The sequence below is a fragment of the Schistocerca nitens genome, chromosome 4, assembly GCF_023898315.1.
Source record: "Schistocerca nitens isolate TAMUIC-IGC-003100 chromosome 4, iqSchNite1.1, whole genome shotgun sequence".
NCBI lineage: Eukaryota > Metazoa > Arthropoda > Insecta > Orthoptera > Acrididae > Schistocerca > Schistocerca nitens.
Window position 1 is genome coordinate 240,903,350 of NC_064617.1, and position 19,867 is coordinate 240,923,216.

The window sequence follows — 19,867 nt, forward strand, 5'->3', positions numbered from 1 at the left end:
ATTAGCAAACAGAAATATTTTAGAGTTACCCGTAATACCAGAGGGCATATCATTTATACAAATAAGGAACAGGAGTGGCCCCAACACTGATTTCTGGGGCACCCCCCACTTAACTGTACCACACTCAGACCCCATATCACAGCCATTATCAACATTGTGAATAATGACCTTTTGCTGTCTATTGCTAAATTAGGAGGTGAATCAATTGTGAGCTACTCCCTGTATTCCATAATGGTCCAACTTCTGGAGCAATATTTTGTGATCAACACAACCAAATGCCTTAGTTAAATCAAAAAAATATGCCTCGCGTTCGAAACCTCTTGTTTAAGGGGGGTAGGACGTCAAACGGGCCGACTTGGAGCAGTAGATGCACCACAGGACTTTTTAATTTCCACTGTCTATACTTTGACAAATAAATTCATAAAACTTTAACAGCATGACCAGGAAGGATCCAGGATTCATACTCATAGGAGTGGAAGCTCAAAAACGTAACAAAACACATTTTTTTACATGTGAAATTTCCTCATTTTTTCATTTACTACTGGCTGCATTTGTTACTATAGGTACACTTTTCTTCTTAAGTAAGAGAGATTCTTCGATGACTTTTGCACAGCATACAAACCATAGTTACAGGTGTATGAAACTCTAGAAGTTATTTAATTTATGAAAAAATGAATGAACTGTTACATTTTAAACTTCATGTTTAGAAAAAATTCAAGTTTTATAGTTAATTATCTCAATTTTTTCCACAGTTTTTTAATAGATTTGGAAAATTCTAGAGTTTCATACACCTGTAACTACTGTTTGTATGCTATGAAAAATTCATCGAAGAATCTCTCTTTCTTAGGAAGAAAAGTGTACCTATAGCAACAAATGCTGCCAGTAATAAGTGAAAAAATGATGAAATTTCACATGTAAAAAAAGGTATTTTGCTACGTTTTTGAACTTCCACTGTGATGAGTGTGAGTCCTCAATCCTTCCAGGTCGTGGTGACAAAGTTTTACGAATTTATTTGTAAAAGTATAGACAGTAGAAATTAAAATGTCGTGTGGTGACTCTCCTGCTCCAAGTCGGCCCGTTTGATGTCCTACCCCCCTTAACCCATCCAGTACCTCACAATGCGTGGAGTGTCAACTATCATGTAATTTTAGTCGGACAATAGAACGCGAATGACAGTTGTAGAAGCTAGAGATAAAGGTGTGTGTACCTCGAGCTCCTTGGCGCTCTTGAGTTCGCCCTCCTCGATCTTCTCGTCGATGTGGTCGGTGCCGATGCCCTCGTCGTTGGACTCGAGGAAGATGTCGTCCGAGAGCGTCTCCGAGTCGGAGCGCGCGCGCGGGCAGCCCGCCTCAGCGGGGGAGGCGCCGCCCCCGGCGCCCGTGGCGGTGCCGTTGCCGCCCCCGGCGCTGGTGCAGGTGCCCGCCGCCGCTCCCGCAGCCGCGGTGGGGGCGGTGCCGCTGGCGCCTGCCGGAGGCGTGCCGTCGCCGCCGGCGTCAGCGTCCGGAGACAGGACGAGGGCGGCGGCGTCGTGTTGCGTGTGCAGGTGGCGCAGCTGCGTCGTGGGCGGCGCCTGCGAGCCGGCGGGCGGCAGCAGCAGCAGCGGCGCCGCGCGCCGTGCCGACGTCTGCCCCGAGGAGGGCGGCGCGGGGCCTCCGGGGCCGGAGGGCGGCGGCTCGTCCGTCTGCCAAAACACTCGCCTCGTACAGTTGTAAAACTACCCAAGTCTATCCTAAGCAAGAGTAGATTACGGTAGGTTTCCTAGTGGCTTTGCTCAGTTCAAATGTTCAAATGTGTGTGAAATCTTATGGGACTTATCTGCTAAGGTCATCAGTCCCTAAGCTTACACACTACTTTACCTAAATTATCCTAAGGACAAACACACACACACCCATGCCGGAGGGAGGACTCGAACCTCCGCCGGGAGCAGCTGCACAGTCCATGACTGCAGCGCCTTAGACCTTTGGTCAGTTAAGAGCGTAACTACGTTATCTGTACGTTAGGTGTGTTGCATGCCTGTTACGGATTACCTCATTTCGATCGCTTTGTTTGCGTATGCCATTAGTGCGTTGCTAGAATCCCTGAGAAGCCGGATATGGTGAAATGTACAGAAATTGGGTGTGGATATGTAAAGGGCCGAGTAACCTACAGAACATTTTTGTTCTATGTAGTTATCCTCGTGTCTGTTACTTAAATAAACAGTACTCATAGAAAAATTGAACTTGTAATTGTTTAAGGGGGGTAGGACGTGAAGCGGGCCGACTTGGAGCAGGAGAGGCACCACAGGACATTTTAATTTACACTGTCTATACTTTTACAAATAAATTTATAAAACTTTGTCACCATGACCAGGAAGGATTCAAGATTCACACTCACAGCAGAGGAAGTTCAAAAACATAACAAAACAAATTTTTTTTACATGTGAAATTTCATCATTTTTTCACTTGGTATTGGCTGTATTTGCTGCTGTGGGTACACTTTTCTTCATAAGTAAGAGAGATTCTTAGGTGAATTTTTCACAGCATACAAATCATACTTACAGGTGTATGAAACTCTAGAATTTCCCAAATCTGTTAAAAACTGTGGTAAAAATTGAGATAATTAACTATAAAATTCGAGTTTTCTCTAAACACGAAGTTTAAAACGTAACAGCCCATTCATTTTACCATAGATTAAATAAATCCTAGAGTTTCATACACCTATAAGTATGGTTTGTAAGCTGTGCAACATTCATCGAAGAATCTCTCTTACTTATGAAGAAAAGTGTACCTATAAAAACAAATGCAGCCAGTAGTAAGTGAAAAAAATCACGAAATTTCACATTTAAAAAATATTATTTTTTCTTGTTTTTGAACTTCCACTGCTATGAGTGTGAATCCTCAATCCTTCCTGGTCATGCTGACAAAGTTTTATGAATTTGGTTCAAATGGTTCAAATGGCTCTGAGCACTATGGGACTTAACTGCTGTGGTCATCAGTCCCCTAGAACTTAGAATTACTTAAACGTAACTAACCTAAGGACATCACACACATCCATGCCCGAGGCAGGATTCGAACCTGCGACCGTAGTGGTCGCGCGGTTCCAGACTGTGGCGCCTAGAACCGCTCGGCATTTGTAAAAGTATAGACAGTGCAAATTAAAATGTCCTGTGGTGCCTCTCCTTCCCAAAGTCGGCCCGTTTGACGTCCTACTCCCCTTAATTCAGTTTTATTTGAAACTTGTTGATTTGTAACATAAAACAGAAGTATGTTGTTGTAAAAAATAAACATTTTTCATATATCGCTACAAAGTGCAGTTTCTTCTAAAAAGGTGAATTAAAAAAATGCAAAACAAAATCGCATCAAACATCGTTTCAGTACTTCGTGGAGCTCATATAAAACATGCTTCTGTTATTCATAAACAACTTATCGACACTAATAGCAAACTCTTGCCCTGTAATCATGGTCAAGAAGAATCTGGTCAGTACAAAATGACAACAACAATATATAGATTTTTTGTGTTTGTGCGTGTAAACTGTACCTGCATCAAAGTTAATTGTTCTAGTTACATAAAAGCCCATAAGTTACGCGAGCAGCTAATTTTTTTAGATATAAAATGCGATTTATATTTTTTAAGAACATAAAATACATAATGGACTAGCGCTGAACGATGGGCTGTTCTGTTTATGTGCAAAACAAACAAACAAAAAACAAATAGAAGTTGTCTGTTACCAGTTCCTCTCTCACACATTCATTTACGTTTCTTTCCCTAACAGTGTTACCAATACTTCCGGTAATGGTACTATTTTTTACGTCATTTATGTATTTTACCCAAACAACCGAACCGTAGTTTTGATAAACGCAGCTCTATCGTCTCATTGTCGACAGACATTACGCAGGGCCTGTGCCTAACTTACACACTGAAGCATATGGAAAGTGTTACACAAAGAACAGTTTGATCGAACGTTACAAAACTGATACTCAAAGTATTTCTATCTGTGTGCAATATGTTGATTAAAAGTTCATCCTTATGTGAACTTATTTATACTGTAGGAAAAAGTCGTTTGTATATATGGAGAATGGTGCGACTACATGACGGATATTTGGCGTGCTTAACGTTGCAGGAATGGATAATGTTTTGAAGCGCGATTATAAAGATCAATATCAACGAAAGTAAAATAAAGATAATGGAATACAGTCAAATTAAATCAGGCGATGCTGAGGGAATTACATTAGAAAATGAGACACTGAAAGTAGTAGACGAGTTTTGCGGTTTGTGCAGCAAAATAACTGTTGATGGTCGAAATAGAGAGGAAAAAAAAAAAAAAGCCCACACTGGCTACAGCACGAAACGCATTTCTGAAAAAGAGCAATTCGTTAATATCTAATATAAATTTAATTGTCACATCCGGTGAGTTTACATCAGTTTTTGTATAACATTGTAATTCATTGTGTTTTAGTACAATAAAAGATTTTGAAAAGAAAAGCTGAGCGGTCAGCGCGTCTGAGTGTCATACAGAGCGCCCGAGTTCGATTCCCGGCCACGTCGGAGATTTTCTCCGTGCGGGGACTCAATGTTGTGTTGCCCTCGTCACCATTTCATCACCATCGCCACGAAAGTCGCCCAATGTGACGTCACCTGAAAAGACTTGCAACTCGACGAGGACGTGTTATGAAGTCTTTTCCGAAGTTGTTTGTCTTGAGTGGACTTTGTACGGAAATGAAACGTGGACGATAAGTTGTTCAGACAAGAACGGAACTGAAGCTTTTAAAATTTTATGTTGCAGAAGAACGCTGAAAATTAATTGGGTAGACCGAGTAACTAATGAGGAGCACTGAATCGAATTATGGCATAACTTGACTAAAAGAAGGGAGCGGTTCACAGTGTACATCGTGAGGCACGAATGAATCGTCTGTTTGATAACGGAATGAAGTCTCTCTCTCTCTCTCTCTCTCTCTCTGTGTGTGTGTGTGTGTGTGTGTGATGTGGGAGGTGGGTGGGGGGATATAAATTTATAAATTATAGGGGAGACCGGGCTGTTCGAAATCCGGACCGATTTGTGACAAACAAACCATGTCTTGGCTGCGATGCGAAGCGGATACTGTTATACCAACCCCTTGCAAGCAATATTCCAGCCGGCCGGAGTGGCGCTATAGTCTGGAACCGCGCGACCACTACGGTTGCAGGTTCGAATCCTGCCTCGGGCATGGATGTGTGTCATGTCCTTAGGTTAGTTAGGTTTAAGTAGTTCTAAGTTCTAGGGGACTGATGACCACAGCAGTTAAGTCCCGTAGTGCTCAGAGCCATTTGAACCATTTTGAAGCAATATTGGTGAACTATCAGAGTATGTGTTTCAGGACTGGCAAGGAATTACTCATCATGACATTTGGAGGATATATGCTTGCCGACCGATGTGGCCGAGCGGTTCTAGGCGCTTCAGTCTGGAACCACGCGACCACTACGGTCGCAGGTTTGAATCCTGCCTCGGGCATGGATGTGTGTGATGTGCTTATGTTAGCTAGGTTTAAGTAGTTCTAAGTTCTAGGGGACTGATGACCTCAGATGTTAAGTCCCATAGTGTTCAGATGCATTTTTTGGTATTTTCTTCAATTCCGCAGCGAATACGAGAGTGCGAGAGTGTATTCGTGCCGGGGGTCGAGGCGTAACAACTGATACTGTTGCTGATGATGGACATCACCGCCGAATGGAATGAAAGTTTCAGCATTCAATGACCGTCATGTGATGAACAACCCCACAAAGTTTGATAAATATTGGACATGTGTAACAATTTCCATTTCTGTCAGTGTATATAATATATACAGGGTGTGTCAAAAAAATGTATACACACTTTGAACTGTCATAGACAATTTATTTCTCGTTCTACAAGGTCAAATGTATGTGAGAATGTAATGTTATGTTTCTTCAACAGGTGGCAGCAGTGGAAAGGAAGTAACTACAACATGGCGGACGTGTGTTTGAGCTTTGAAGCGCGGAAGCAGATAATTAAGTGGTACTGGAAGTTTGAGAATGGAGCTGCGGTTCGAAGACAGTGGAGAAGTGAGTATGGTACAGAACCACCTTCATCGTTAACAATTACACGTCTACGAGACAAATTCGAAATTCGTGGAACAGTGTGTGATGTGCATAAAGGTCGATCAGGGCGACCTCGTACAGCTACAAGTGATGATTCCACAACTGCGGTCTTGGAATTGTTTCAGCGTTCGCCTCAAAAATCTTCAAGGCAAGCGGCACGTGAGAGTAATGTAAGTGCTAGTAGTGTGCTACACATTCTGAAGAAAGGCAAGTTTCGTCTTTACATTCCAAGGCTGGTACAACAGCTAAGTGACGACGATCCAGATCGAAGGTTAGAATTTTGTGAATGTGTGAACCCGGATTTATGGGTAGCATAATTTGGCCGGATGAAGCCCAATTCAAACTCAATGGAACTGTCAATAGGCACAATTATGTGTACTGGGCTGAAGATAATACTCACATTACAGTTGAAAGGGCTGTGAATTTGCCTGGTGTAAATATGTGGTGTGGTTTGTCTGCAAGGTGACTCATTGGGCCTTTCCGTTTTGAAGGTACTGTTACTGGAGAAACGTACCTAACAATGCTTGCTGACTCCCTATTCCCTGCCATTCGTGCATTATACGGTAATGATGAGTTTTATTTCCAACAAGATGGCGCCCCGCCACACTATGATAGTGACATACGAGCGTATTTGGATCACAATGTGCCAGGCCAGTGGATTGGACGCAGGGGACCAATCGAGTTTCCTGCACGCACTCCAGACCTCAAGCCGCTGGATTTCTTCTTATGGGGCACAGTAAAAGATGAGGTGTACAAACGTAAACCACGTAACCTGGATACACTTTGGGTTGAGATTCAGGCTGTGTGCACAGAAATCTCATTGGACACTTTGGTATGATGTACAGAATCAGTGGTGACTCGTACTCAGAAATGTATTGATGCTGAAGGCCACCAGTTTGAACATTAATCACATTTTCAAAGTACATTTATTTTTTCAATTGGATTTTAAGCTTTCCATTTCCAGAAATTTAACATTGTAGAACGGGAAATAAATTTTCTATGATGCTTCAAAGTGTGTATACATTTTTTTGACGCACCCTATATATAATGCGCCCTCATTGTTCATATTATTTTATTTCTCTGATTTAGTGCAACTCCTTTCGGAGCTAATACGCCGTTCTCAAGGAATGTACGGATTTGTTTGGGCGTTACACGTGCGTCAGTGAGTCAAGCAAAAAAAAGGACCAAAACCTACAGTAAGACCAAGGAATCCTGATATAAAGTGCAAGTTTTTCATTGCCATAAATGTCCAGTTTTAAATATTTCATCGCTGCTAAATTGTTGTTGACTGGATTTCGTTTGTTCGAATCGAAGGCACAAGAATGGGATGAAATGTTAGGTTTACCCAGGGAACCTATTCGACCTTACCTTAGTAGCGTGGAAAATTTCAGTAGCTTTCCAACTAACGGTTTACGTGGCGCAAAACATGTTGAAAGGAGAAGGGGGAGTAGCGTACTCACCTCGCTGGGACAGAGCGGGTTGTTGGAGCCGCAGCGCGACGGCCCCGGGCTGGCCATGGAGCTGTAGCCGGACGAACTGAGGTTGGACTCGGAGGCGGTGCGGTCGGCGCGCGAGCACATGGAGAAGGGGCTGAGGTAGCACATGGAGGGCGCCACGGCCGGCGCCAGCCCGGACGGGCCGCCGCCCCCGCCGCCCCCCGCGCTCGCCGCGGACGCGGGCCGCCGCCGCCTCGCGCCCGCGCCCACGTCGTCGTCCTCGTCGTCGTCGTCGTCGTCGTCGTCCGAGTCGGGCTCGCTGAGGTTGCAGGTGACGGTGATGATGGGCGGCGGGCACGGCAGGTCCAGGGAGGCGGGCTTGTCCAGCTCCTTGAGCATCTGGCGGCGCTGCTGCGGGGGCGGCGAGCCGGGCGCGCCGGCGGACGTCGTCGACAGAGAGCGCGCGCGCGGCGTGGCCGGCGGCGACGCGTGCTGCACCCACAGCGTGGGCACCGACACGGCGGGGGCGGCCTGCGGGGGCGGCGACGCCGCGGAGGCCGCGGCCGCGGGGTTGGCGGGAGCGACTGCGGCGGCGGCGGCGGCGGCGGCGGGCGACGTCCGCCCGCCAGACGACTGCCGGCTCTGCTGACACACCGACAGCCTCGTGTTCGTACTCTGCCACTGGGCTGTGGGCGGCGCTAGTTGCTGGGGTAAGCAAGCACATGTGTCGTTGACTACTGACCAGTTGCCCCGCTGAGCCCAAAAAATGATGATATTCTGGCGTCAGGTGTTATGTCCCATATGGTGTTCATTTCGGACATAGGACATCAGCTATTATTGTTATTAGTTTGATTAAACAGCAGTTCCTGTCCATGTTGTTGTTGTTGTGGTCTTCAGTTCTGAGACTGGTTTGATGCAGCTCTCCATGCTAGTCTATCCTGTGCAAGCTTCTTCATCTCCCAGTACCTACTGCAACCTACATCCTTCTGAATCTGCTTGGTGTATTCATCTCTTGGTCTCCCTCAACGATTTTTACCCTCCACGCTGCCCTCCAATACTAAATTGGTGATCCCTTGATGCCTCAGAATATGTCCTACCAACCGATCCCTTCTTCTAGTCAAGTTGTGCCACAAACTTCTCTTCTCCCCAATCCTATTCAATACCTCCTCATTAGTTATGTGATCTACCCATCTAATCTCCAGCATTCTTCTGTAGCACCAAATTTCGAGAGCTTCTATTCTCTTCTTGTCTAAACTATTTATCGTTCATGTTTCACTTCCATACATGGCTACACTCCATACAAATACTTTCATAAACGACTTCCTGACACTTAAATCTATACTCGATGTTAACAAATTTCTCTTCTTCAGAAACGCTTTCCTTGCCATTGCCAGTCTACATTTTGTATCCTCTCTACTTCGACCATCATCAGTTATTTTGCTCCCCAAATAGCAAAACTCCTTTACTACTTTAAGTGTCTCATTTCCTAATCTAATTCCCTCAGCATCACCCGACTTAATTTGACTACATTCCAGTACCCTCGTTTTGCTTTTGTTGGTGTTCATCTTATATCCTCCCTTCAAGACACTATCCATTCCGTTCAACTGCTCTTCCAAGTCCTCTGCTGCCTCTGACAGAATTATAATGTCATCGGCGAACCTCAAAGTATTTTTTCTTTTCCATAGCTTTTAATTCCTACACCGAATTTTTCTTTTGTTTCTTTCACGGCTTGCTCAATATACAGATTCCTGTCCATAAAAACGTTTTATTGTCACAAACATTTTCGCCCTGTACGTTATTTTGGAGTGATCAGTTGGTTATTTCAGCAGTAACCATATCGTAAATTGATAAGTGTTCAGGATACACTCCTGTATTTGAAGGGGCGAGGGGGAGAGTGAAGGGGGAGGGGAGTTGGCGATAAGTCGATTTATTGTTAATTTATTTCATTTTACGTGTCCGCAACCTAGATAATACAGAATAATAAAATTATTCTGCGGGGCATTGCTGATTTTCTGGTACATAGACAGTAAGTTCAAGAACGCCGCTGTCTTGATGACCTTATCACTTGCAGCATATGAATCTTCTGTGCTGCAGTTATCAGGAAGGTTTCTGCTGACCAGGAGACATTGTGGGTCCTGCAGGTTTTAATGGTTCTTTATTTACGTGACCATTACGGCACTCCAACCCCAGTTCTCGATACCAGTAATATCGTACTACTTTTCTGCGAAGTAACAGACATATTTTTGTGACAATATTCACATTTGGTTTCATTAATGTATAGGTACTCCGATGTATCGATATATTACAGTGATATGGTTCTTGTGTGTATTCATTTCTGTAAGACTTGTAACCGTTCTGGCGCGAATGCGCACAGAGCAGTCTTTGTTTCACTTTGCAGAAGTTAAGTTGTTATTTCGCTTTGTAAAAGAACAGGCAAGTCTTGTGTTTGGTTAAAGTGGAAATGAAATATATGAAGATTGATTCAAAACTGTTTTCTTGATGATGTGACAATTAAGAAGAAGTATATGTGAATTTACAAGAAGTTTAATAAAAATGTGAGTCGTGAACACCAAGTCAAAAATTATTTCTACCATACCATTGTTCTGATCTGGGATTGTTTGATCGTTAAGAATTTCCTGAAAAATGCATTTGTTAGGTCCTCAAATATTGCTAAACTACAGATCTGGACCTTCTAGCAGTCAAAGTGGAATCACCCTAGAATCAACAAGATGAGACATAACAACTTCGACGAAATGTACGTGGGAATCCATTCAAGATAAGTGCCAAAATTAATGCCTTTTCCAGTGACTTGATTATTTCCATTCTGACGATACCATCCACAGTCAATAACTTTGTTGTTGCCCGATAAAGCGAACATATGCTGCGTGAGCAACATTATGAATCTGATTTCTAACCTACTTCGCAAGTGGTGTTGTTAGAAGGTCACCGCACTCACAAAACTGATCTTCAGTCATGAAGCCCCAATTCCTGAGGTTTGCCTTGCATCGTCACACTGCTGTTTAACCGATTTAGTGCCTTCCTTGTCACCTACTGCAGATGAAAGCCCGCTGCACGTTGCTCCTTCATGCCTCCCCAACCCTTTCGGTCAATTTATTTCGCTGCTCTGTTCTGCGAGTTCAAGGTCCTGATGAAATTGCGTACGTTGTAGGCATGAAGCTCCGCTTTGACCTCAGCATAGGTTTTTGTGGTTCGTACAAACAGTGTGTGTCTGGGATTGATTTCCTGCTTATTTTCCTCCTTTTCTGGGACTGTTCTTCTGGGATGTAAGGTGGCACTATACGCGTAAATTGATAAATTTTGGTGACGGGAGTTAGTCGTAGGCAACCAGTCACAAAGCGTCCACCTACTTGGCTTGTGTGGAATTCTGACAAACTGGAAGTGTAGTGCCAGGGCAGATGTACGGAGCGCGTTTGACTGTGAGCCCCAGGTGATGCTAATAGGTTTGAGGATGATGTTCCGGGCAGATACTCTAAGCTTTGTTTTATGGCAATGATTTTTGAACGTGAGTCTATGATCCACTTTTACTCGCAGTTATTTTGGAGTATCGTAGTGTGTGTGTGTGTGTGTGTGTGTGTGTGTGTGTGTGTGTGTGTGTGTGTGTGTAGGGGGTAGCGGTTGTAAGGAAGTGGAGAGGGGTCTTGGAAGCTGAATCTCGTGTTCCCGGAGAACGCAGAGACTTACGTCAGGAACGTTGATGTTAAAACTAACTGGCTTCATGAAAATGGCCAAGGAGCCGAAATTGGTCGTGACAATAAATACATTTTTATGCAAGTGGATCTGCCTTTTTGCTCAAATTCTGGTATTAGCTTGGGACTGGTCGTTTACTACCTGTGTAGGAATAGGTTTTAATGTTTTTAGATATGATACTGGAGAGAAGCACGACGTATGCACTGTCCCATCCAGATTGTGAGATACCTATTTAACGAGGAAAGGTACGAGCAAGAGGGTGAATCACGACGTATCGAAAAATATTACTCTTGTTTGTAATGAAGACCTGGGGTAAGAGAAGAGTTCATGAAGTGCTGAAAATTCTTAAAATACAATTTCTTCGGTGTAACCATGAAAGCATCACGACTGATTTGCCGTGTTAAATGTTCACGATGTACTTGTCCTTGTCAGGAAAGAGTGAATGCAATCTGAAGGAAAACTACCCTTATTAACCTTTCTAGTTGAGGAGAAGCTGGACGATCGGCATGGACGTTCGGTGAATCGTAAACCGAGCCAAACAGGTGTCCCAACTGGCACAATTTACATCGTCCTGCACAAAAGAGTGCTGTGGTGAGGATTCTGATATATAGAGCTAGAAGTACATCGGACAGGAACCGTATAAGTGCCCAAATAATCCGTCTAATCACTGTTTTGAAACAAAACGGATACTGGGCACGTGATATAAAGACAGCTGTGTCCGAAAAACAAATCCATATCTCATCAAGTAACACAAAGGTCAATACACGAAGTTCCTTTCGTTCTATGGAACATCAAGTAAAACTGGACGAATCTTAAAGAGGCATGGTATTAAATCCGTCTTTCGGTAACGCAAGAAAATCAGAGTATATATTACGCCATATGCAGGATAATCATGACCACAAAGTCCCAGTTGTTTACAGTACTCCATGTGAAGATGACAGTAGCCACATGGGAAGGCCTGTTCGCACCGTTTTTCAGCGCTGTACCGAATATCAGCAGCTCGATACAGAAATATATAGAAACCTGCTTTTTCCGAACACAGCCCTGTGAAATCTAGTTTGAGCAGACACGGATTCAAGCCCACACTTCAGACATCAAAGAGGCTGTGGCAACGGGAATGTGTCTCAACAACTTTAACAGAGAGACGGGCTACGAACTCAACAGTACGTGGAAGCATGCACTCTATACCGAGAGACCATATATGTGCAATGCCTTTCATTCCCTACTCATGAGGTTAGAGTGCGCTGTTTGAATAATTAGAGACTCGAGGAATTTTCAGGACAGCGCAGGAGTACTGTATGTCCCGAATTATAGATCGTGATCGGAACAGAGACGTTACGATACACAGTCCATCGTCGACACCAACGTAATATCTGGTCATAGTGAGCACTGAAACATCTGTGTTACTCCATTACTTCTTCATCTACATCTACATCTAGGTCATACTCGGCAAGCCAGCTAATGGTGTGTGGCGGAGGGTACTTTCTGTGCCACTAACTGAGCCCTCCAACCCTATTACATTCGCAAATAGCGCGTGGGAAGAATGATTGTCGGTAAGCCTCTGGAATTGCTCTAATTTTTCGAATTTTCTCATCGTGGTCATCACGCTAGACGCATGAGCGAGAAAATAATATGTTGTCCGACTCTTCCGGGAAAGTGCTCTCTCGAAATTTCAATAGTAAATTCCTCCGTGATGCACAACGCCACTCTCATAATGTCTGCCAGTGGAGTTTGTTGAACGTCTCCGTAACGGTCTCGCGCCGGCTAAACGATACCGTGACGAAACGCGCCACTCTTCGTTGGACCTTTTCTATATCTTCTATCAGTCCTACCTGGTAGGGATCCCAGGCAGATGAACAATACTCAAGATTCGCTCGAACAAGCGCTTTGTAAACCACTTCCATCATGGATGCGTTATGGATGCGTTACATTTCCTTAAGATTCTTCTTATGAATCTTACTCTGCCATCTGCTTTCTGCGCTATTTGTTTAATGTGGTCATTCCACTTAACGTCGCCCTAGATAGTTGCTCCTAGATATTTTATGGTAGATAGTGTTTCAAGCGGTTTCTCATCAATAGTGTAGCTGTACTGTAGTGGATTTATTTTCCTAAGTATATTACGTTAATTTACGTTCAGGCTCAACTGCCAGAGCAATATATTGAAAACTCCGCCTCAATTGCGAAAATTTTCTGCTCTTTACCCAGGTTTCGGCTAGAATAATCTAGCCTTCTTCAGAAGCATGAAATTACTATAACATGACAGAGTAAGGCACAGTCAACATTAAAAATTAAAACCTATAGTACCGTGGTATCGTGTCGAATTGAAACTATCGACCGACCGACCGCGTGGTGAAGAGATGCCGGGGCTGGACTTCAGTTAAGTAGTTTAAATTCGACATGGTACCACGGTACTATAGGTTTCAATTTTTAGTGTTGACTGTGCCTTACTTTGGCATGTTATAGCAATTTTATGCTTCTGAAGAAGGTTAAATTATTCTAGCCGAAACCTGGGAAACGACCAGAACATTTTCAGCAACTGAGGCGGATTTTTCAATATATTAGTCTATCACAGTTGCTGACGGGGCCGCAATATGCTAAAAGTTCTTAAACTGCCAGAGCCTTTACGATTCGTCAATTCTCTGGAGGCCATTCTGCAGATCGTTACTATCTTCTGGCGTTACTACTTTTGTTATAGACAACCGCATTATCTGCGAACAGCCTTAAAGAGCGTCCCATGCTTTCTACTAGATCATTTATATGTATTGTAAACAGTAACGGTCCTATCACACTTCATTAGGGTACTCCGGAAATTACCTTTACATCTGTCAATCGGTTATCTCAATATCTGCCATTTGGACGTCCGTACAATTATTGAAACGCGGGACCATGCTACGATCTTCTGCGGTGAATTAATTTCGGAAGACCGAATTCAGTATTTCGGCCTTCTCACTGTTATCTCCCTTTTCGGTGCCAGTATCAATGAATTGATGATTGACCCATTTACCGATTTTACATACTACCAAAACCTCTTAGGATTTTTACTCAGATCGATTGCAAAGATTTACTTTCAAAGGCACTGAACGCTTCTCTTATTGCTCTCGTAACGCTCATTTTCGCTTCGTTCAGTTTTTGTTTGTCAACTAGGTTTATACTTCTCTTCAATCTGAGATGAAGTTCTCTTTGTTTACGTAGCAGTTTTCTAACATGGCTATTAAACCATAGTGAGCCTTTCCCATCTCTTAAGACCTCACTCGGATCATACTTGATTAGGGAACATCGCACGATGCCTTTGAATTTTTTCAATTAGTTCTCCACATCTTCACCTTCATCTACGAATATTGCTGACTGCTCAGATACTCTGAAATTTGTAGCCTGTCATTCTTGCTAACCAAAAATATCTTCCTACCATTCTTAACATTCTTTGTAAGACCTGTTGTCATAGATGCTATCACTGCTTTATGGTCACTGATACCTTCCTCTATGTCAAGTGATTCAATAAGTTCAGGTCCGTTTGTTGCTGGGATGGCTAAGACGTCACCTTCTCGAATTGGTTCTCTATCTGTTTGCTCAAAGTAATTTTCGTACAAGATATGCAGAACAATGTCAAACGAATTCCAGTCTTTGGCACCAGTTTTGGTAGCATGACACACCCAATCTGTACCTGGCAAGTTGAAGTAACCCCCTATTACAACGGATTGATCAGAAAAGTTGTTAACGACATTCAGCAAGTTCTGTCTGAAGCGCTCCACCACTAGAGCTCCTGACCCACGCGGTCTATAAAAGCGCCCGATTACTATATTTGACCGATATTCGCTACCTAACGTCACCCAGATTAGTTGAAAATCTGAATCCTTCATAAAGTCGCTAGACTTTATCGAATTCTTTACTGCAATAAATACGCCGCCACCATTGGCGACTAAACTATCATTACGACAAATATTCCAATTTGAACTTAGGATTTAGCTCTCATTAACGTCCAGTTTCAATCAACTTTCTATTCCTAATACTGTCTGTAGATTATAACCTCTAGTAAGCGGTATTAATTCTGGGACCTTTCCTTGGATGCTCCTGCCGTTTCCTAAAATCATATTAACCCTTCCTATCTCTGATCTGCGACGACTAACATTCTCTGAGGACACTGTGGCTAATTTATCAGGCAAATCGTCTCTGATCCCAAGGGAGGTTTTCTCTAACCTAAAAAAAAGGCCCATGTGCACGCCATGTACTGTGCTACCCTAGAAGCTGCTTGCTGCATGTCTGCATGCCTGATCTATTAAGGGGAACCCTACAATTACGTATCCGACAGGGGAGGTCGGGAGTCAACTGGTTTCATGAAGAAGATAACCCTCTGGCACAAAACATAAAGTGGCTTGTGGAGTGTAGATGTAGGTGTTGATACTGCCGAAATCTCGTATTTTCATAGAGAATAACGCGAGAAGTGCATCGAGTACATTTGACATAAGATATTTCTTCGCTGTTTCACACAGTACATCTACATCTACATGTACATTTATACTCCGCAAGCCACCCAACGGTGTGTGGCGGAGGGCACTTTACGTGCTACTGTCATTACCTCCCTATCCAAGTCGCGTATGGTTCGCGGGAAGAACGACTGCCGGAAAGCCTCCGTGCGCGCTCGAATCTCTCTAATTTTAGATTCGTGATCTCCTCGGGAGGTATAAGTAGGGGGAAGCAATATATTCGAAACCTCATCCAGAAACGCACCCTCTCGCAACCTGGACAGCAAGCTACACCGCGATGCAGAGGGCCTCTCTTGCAGAGTCTGCCACTTGAGTTTGCTAAACATCTCCGTAACGCTATCACGCTTACCAGATAACCCTGTGACGAAACGCGCCGCTCTTCTTTGGACCTTCTCTCTCTTTCAACCCGACCTGGTACGGATCCCACACTGATGAACAATACTCAAGTATAGGTCTAACGAGTGTTTTGTAAGCCACCTTCTTTGTTGATGGACTACATTTTCTAAGAACTCTCCCAATGAATCTCAACCTGGCACCCGCCTTACCAACAATTAAATTTGTATGATCATTCCACTTCAAATCGTTCCGTACGCATACTCCCAGATATTTTACAGAAATAACTGCTACCAGTGTTTGTTCCGCTATCATATAATCATACAATAACGGATCCTTCTTTCTGTGTATTCGCAATACATTACATTTATCTATGTTAAGGGTCAGCTGCCACTCCCTGCACCAAGTGCCTATCCGCTGCAGATCTTCCTGCATTTCGCTGCAATTTTCTAATGCTGCAACTTCTCTGAATACTAAAGCATCCTCCGCGAAAAGCCGCACGGAACTTCCGACACTATCTACTAGGTCATTTATGTATATTGTGAAAAGGAATGGTCCCATAACACTCCCCTGTGGCACGCCAGAGGTTACTTTAACGTCTGTAGACGTCTCTGCATTGAGAACAACATGCTGTGTTCTATTGTAAAAACTCTTCAATCCAGTCGAACAGCTGGTCTGATATTCCGTAGGCTATTACTTTGTTTATCAGGTGAAAGTGCGGAACTGCATCGAACGCCTTCCGGAAGTCAAGGAAAATGGCATCTACCTGAGCCAGTATCTAATATTTTCTGGGTCTCATGAACAAATAAAGCGAGTTGGGTACTGGAGCCCCTGAAACGATATCAACTAAATTTGGTACACGTATTAGATAAGATCTGGAAATAAATATTGTGGGGGCAAGGACCACCAGTCCCCAATTGGGGTGAGGGTGATAATGTGGGGAAAGATGGAGGGAGGAAGAGATGGACAAAGAAGGAGGGGAAGGAGGAGATGGGCACAGGTAGGGGGGAGGAGATGCACAGAGAGAGGAAGAGGGGAAATGGACAGAGAGAGGGGAGAGGAGAAGATGGTCAGAGAAAGGAAAGAGGAGATAGACAGAGTCAGGGGGAGGAAGAGATGGGCAGAGGGAGAGAGGAAGGAGGAGATGGGAAGGAGGAAGTGGACAAAGAGGTCGGAAACGAGATGAACAGAGCGAGGGAGTGGTAGGAGATTGATAGAAGAGAAGGACATACAATAAGATGAGGAAGGAGCAGATGGGCAGGGAGGGGACAAGCAGATGGACAGGGGTAGGGGGGAAGAGCAGATAGACAGAGAAAGGGTTAGGATGAGATGGACAGAGAGGGGCAGGAGGAGAGAGAGGGGGAGTGGGTGGTGGAGGAGGCGGATAGAGAGAGGCTTGTGGAGGAGATAGTCAAATCGGTAGGGAAGGAGGAGATAGAGAGGGGAGAAGGAAGAGGTGGACAGAGAAAGGGGCAGGAGGATATGGACCGAGAATGGCAGTGGAAGAGGTAGACAGAGAGAGAGGTTTGGAGGAGATGATGAGAGAGATAGGGAAGCAGGAGATAGACAGAATGGGAAGAAGGAGATGGACTAATACAGGACTAGAGTAAGAACATACTGGAGCAATGCTAGGTACTCAGCTAGTAATACATACAAGAAGAAATAGAAGCGTTTAAGGGGGGTGGGACGTCAAACGGGCCGTCTTGGAGCAGGAGATGCACCACAGGACATTTTAATTTCCACTGTCTATACTTTTACAAGTAAATTCATAAAACTTTGTCAGCATGACCAGGAAGGATTCAGGATTCACACTCGTAGTAGCGGAAGTTCAAAAACGTAACACAATAATTTTTTTTACATGTGAAATTTCATCATTTTTTCATTTACTGTTGGCTGCATTTGTTGCTATAGGTACACTTTTCTTCATAAGTAAGAGAGACTGTTCGATGAATTTTGCACAGCAGGTGTCTGAAACTCTAGAATCTATTTGTGAAAAAATGAATGAGTTGTTACGTTTTAAACATTATGTTTAGAAAAAATCAAATTTTGTAGTTATTTATCTCAATTTTTACCACAGTTTTTAATAGATTTGGAAAATTCTAGAGTTTCATACACCTGTAAGTATGGTTTGTATGCTGTGTAAAATTCATCAAAGAATCTGTCTTAATTGTGAAGAAAAATGTACCTATAGCAACAAATGTAGCCAACAGTAAGTGAAAAATGATGAAATTTCATATCTAAAAAAAAATTTATTTTGTTATGTTTTTGCACTTCCACTGCTATGAGTGTGAATCCTGAATCCTTCCTGGTCATGCTTACAAAGTTTTATGAATTTATTTAAGTATAGACAGTACAAAATAAAATGTCCTGTGGTGCCTCTCCTGTTCCAAGTCGACCCGTTTGACGTCCTACCCCCCTTAAGAGATGTTGCTGCAGAAAATGCTGAAAATTAGATGAGTAGATTGGATAACTAATGAAGAGGTACTCAGTGGTATTGGAAAGAAATTTATGGCACAACTTGATAAAAAGAAGGGATCGGTTGGTAGGATATGGTCTGAGGAATCAAAGAATCGTCAGTTTGGTAATGGAGAAATGTGTGCGTGTATGTGTGTGTGTGTGTGTGGGGGGGGGGGGGCGTTAATTTGAAGAGGGAGATCGAGCTTCGGCTACAACAGGCACATACAAGTGGATGTAGGTAGCAGTAGTTATACAGAGACGAATAGGCTTGTACAGGATAGCTGCATCAAAGCAGCCTTCTGACGGGGGACCACAACAACAAATACAACAACGACGAAGACGACTCTATGTACCCTCTGTCACACATTATTTAGTGGCTTGCGCTGTAGAGATGTGATATGGCGCGCGCGCTATTCTGTGATCTTGTTCAGAGCGCGCACTGTAATCGATTATAGTTCTCTGTCCTGGTGCGGGTGGCGCTCCTGTGGCGATTTGCTATGACGTCGCTGGCGTGTGTTTGCGGTGGCCGGCGGAAAGCGAGAGGGTAGTTGGTTTCCGGGTATTGCATGGAACGTGAAGTTCGCTCTGCCTGACCTGCTTGTGACTAGCGCTAAGGTTGTTGTGCCTCGCAATATGAGCAGAGTGGTCTGGGGCGGAGTCGACTCGCCGCTGTGCTGGCCATGCGGTGGTGATTAATTGGCGTAGTTGTTCTTCCTGCCTGTCTGATGTGGAGGTCCGGTGGGGTCCTGATACTCTAGCCCGGAGACAACTAGTTCCTGAATGTTGGAGTCGTCTGCCAGGTTAGGGTGGAGGCTCGGTTGGCTCGTCAGATTTTCCCCTGGAAGCTCCAGCAGCGGTTTCTGAACTTCATTCTGATGTGGGACGGCGTTGTTGGAACTTTTTGCTGTTCAATTTCCTGCCTGGCCTGGTGCGCCCCTCCTTAGCTAACCTGGCCGCCCAAGACTCCTCTTCAGCCACCATATCGATGGCGATCTCAGTGCTGACGCCAGATCAAGACAGGATGCGTTGAAATAGTACTCCCATCCTCAGACTATCCGTCACATGAATAGTCAAACCACAGTCTTAGAAGTGCCTTAACGACACCAAACGCGACTATTCCACCAAGTTAATAATAAAACAGTGAGAAAAATACAGAACATACCACTAAATGCTGTTACACAATCAAATTGACGAGATCGTGTTGTTAAGGTCCCAGAAGACCACATATACCAAGCAGCAGTAATTCACTATGTACATACTGTACAAAACCGCCCTTCGTAGGCAGACTTTACCTAACACATGGAATGCCAAATATCCCATACACGAACGCAACTCTGGGCAGGACTCCAGTTGAGCAAATAAATTATTACCAACAAATATCGT

The 19,867-nt window shown here is 43.9% G+C and overlaps 1 protein-coding gene across 1 annotated transcript in view; it reads right to left on the reverse strand.

Moving 5' to 3' along the window:
- The window catches only part of LOC126252230 (uncharacterized), a 596,261-nt gene that overhangs the window by 84,816 nt on the left and 491,578 nt on the right, over window positions 1–19,867 (reverse strand). The window contains exons 24-26 of the mRNA XM_049953102.1: window positions 8,070–8,258; window positions 7,530–7,916; window positions 1,208–1,681 (exon numbers count right to left, since the gene is read on the reverse strand). Of these exons, the coding sequence (XP_049809059.1) occupies window positions 1,208–1,681; window positions 7,530–7,916; window positions 8,070–8,258 (1,050 nt within the window). The remainder of the gene's footprint in view (window positions 1–1,207; window positions 1,682–7,529; window positions 7,917–8,069; window positions 8,259–19,867) is intronic.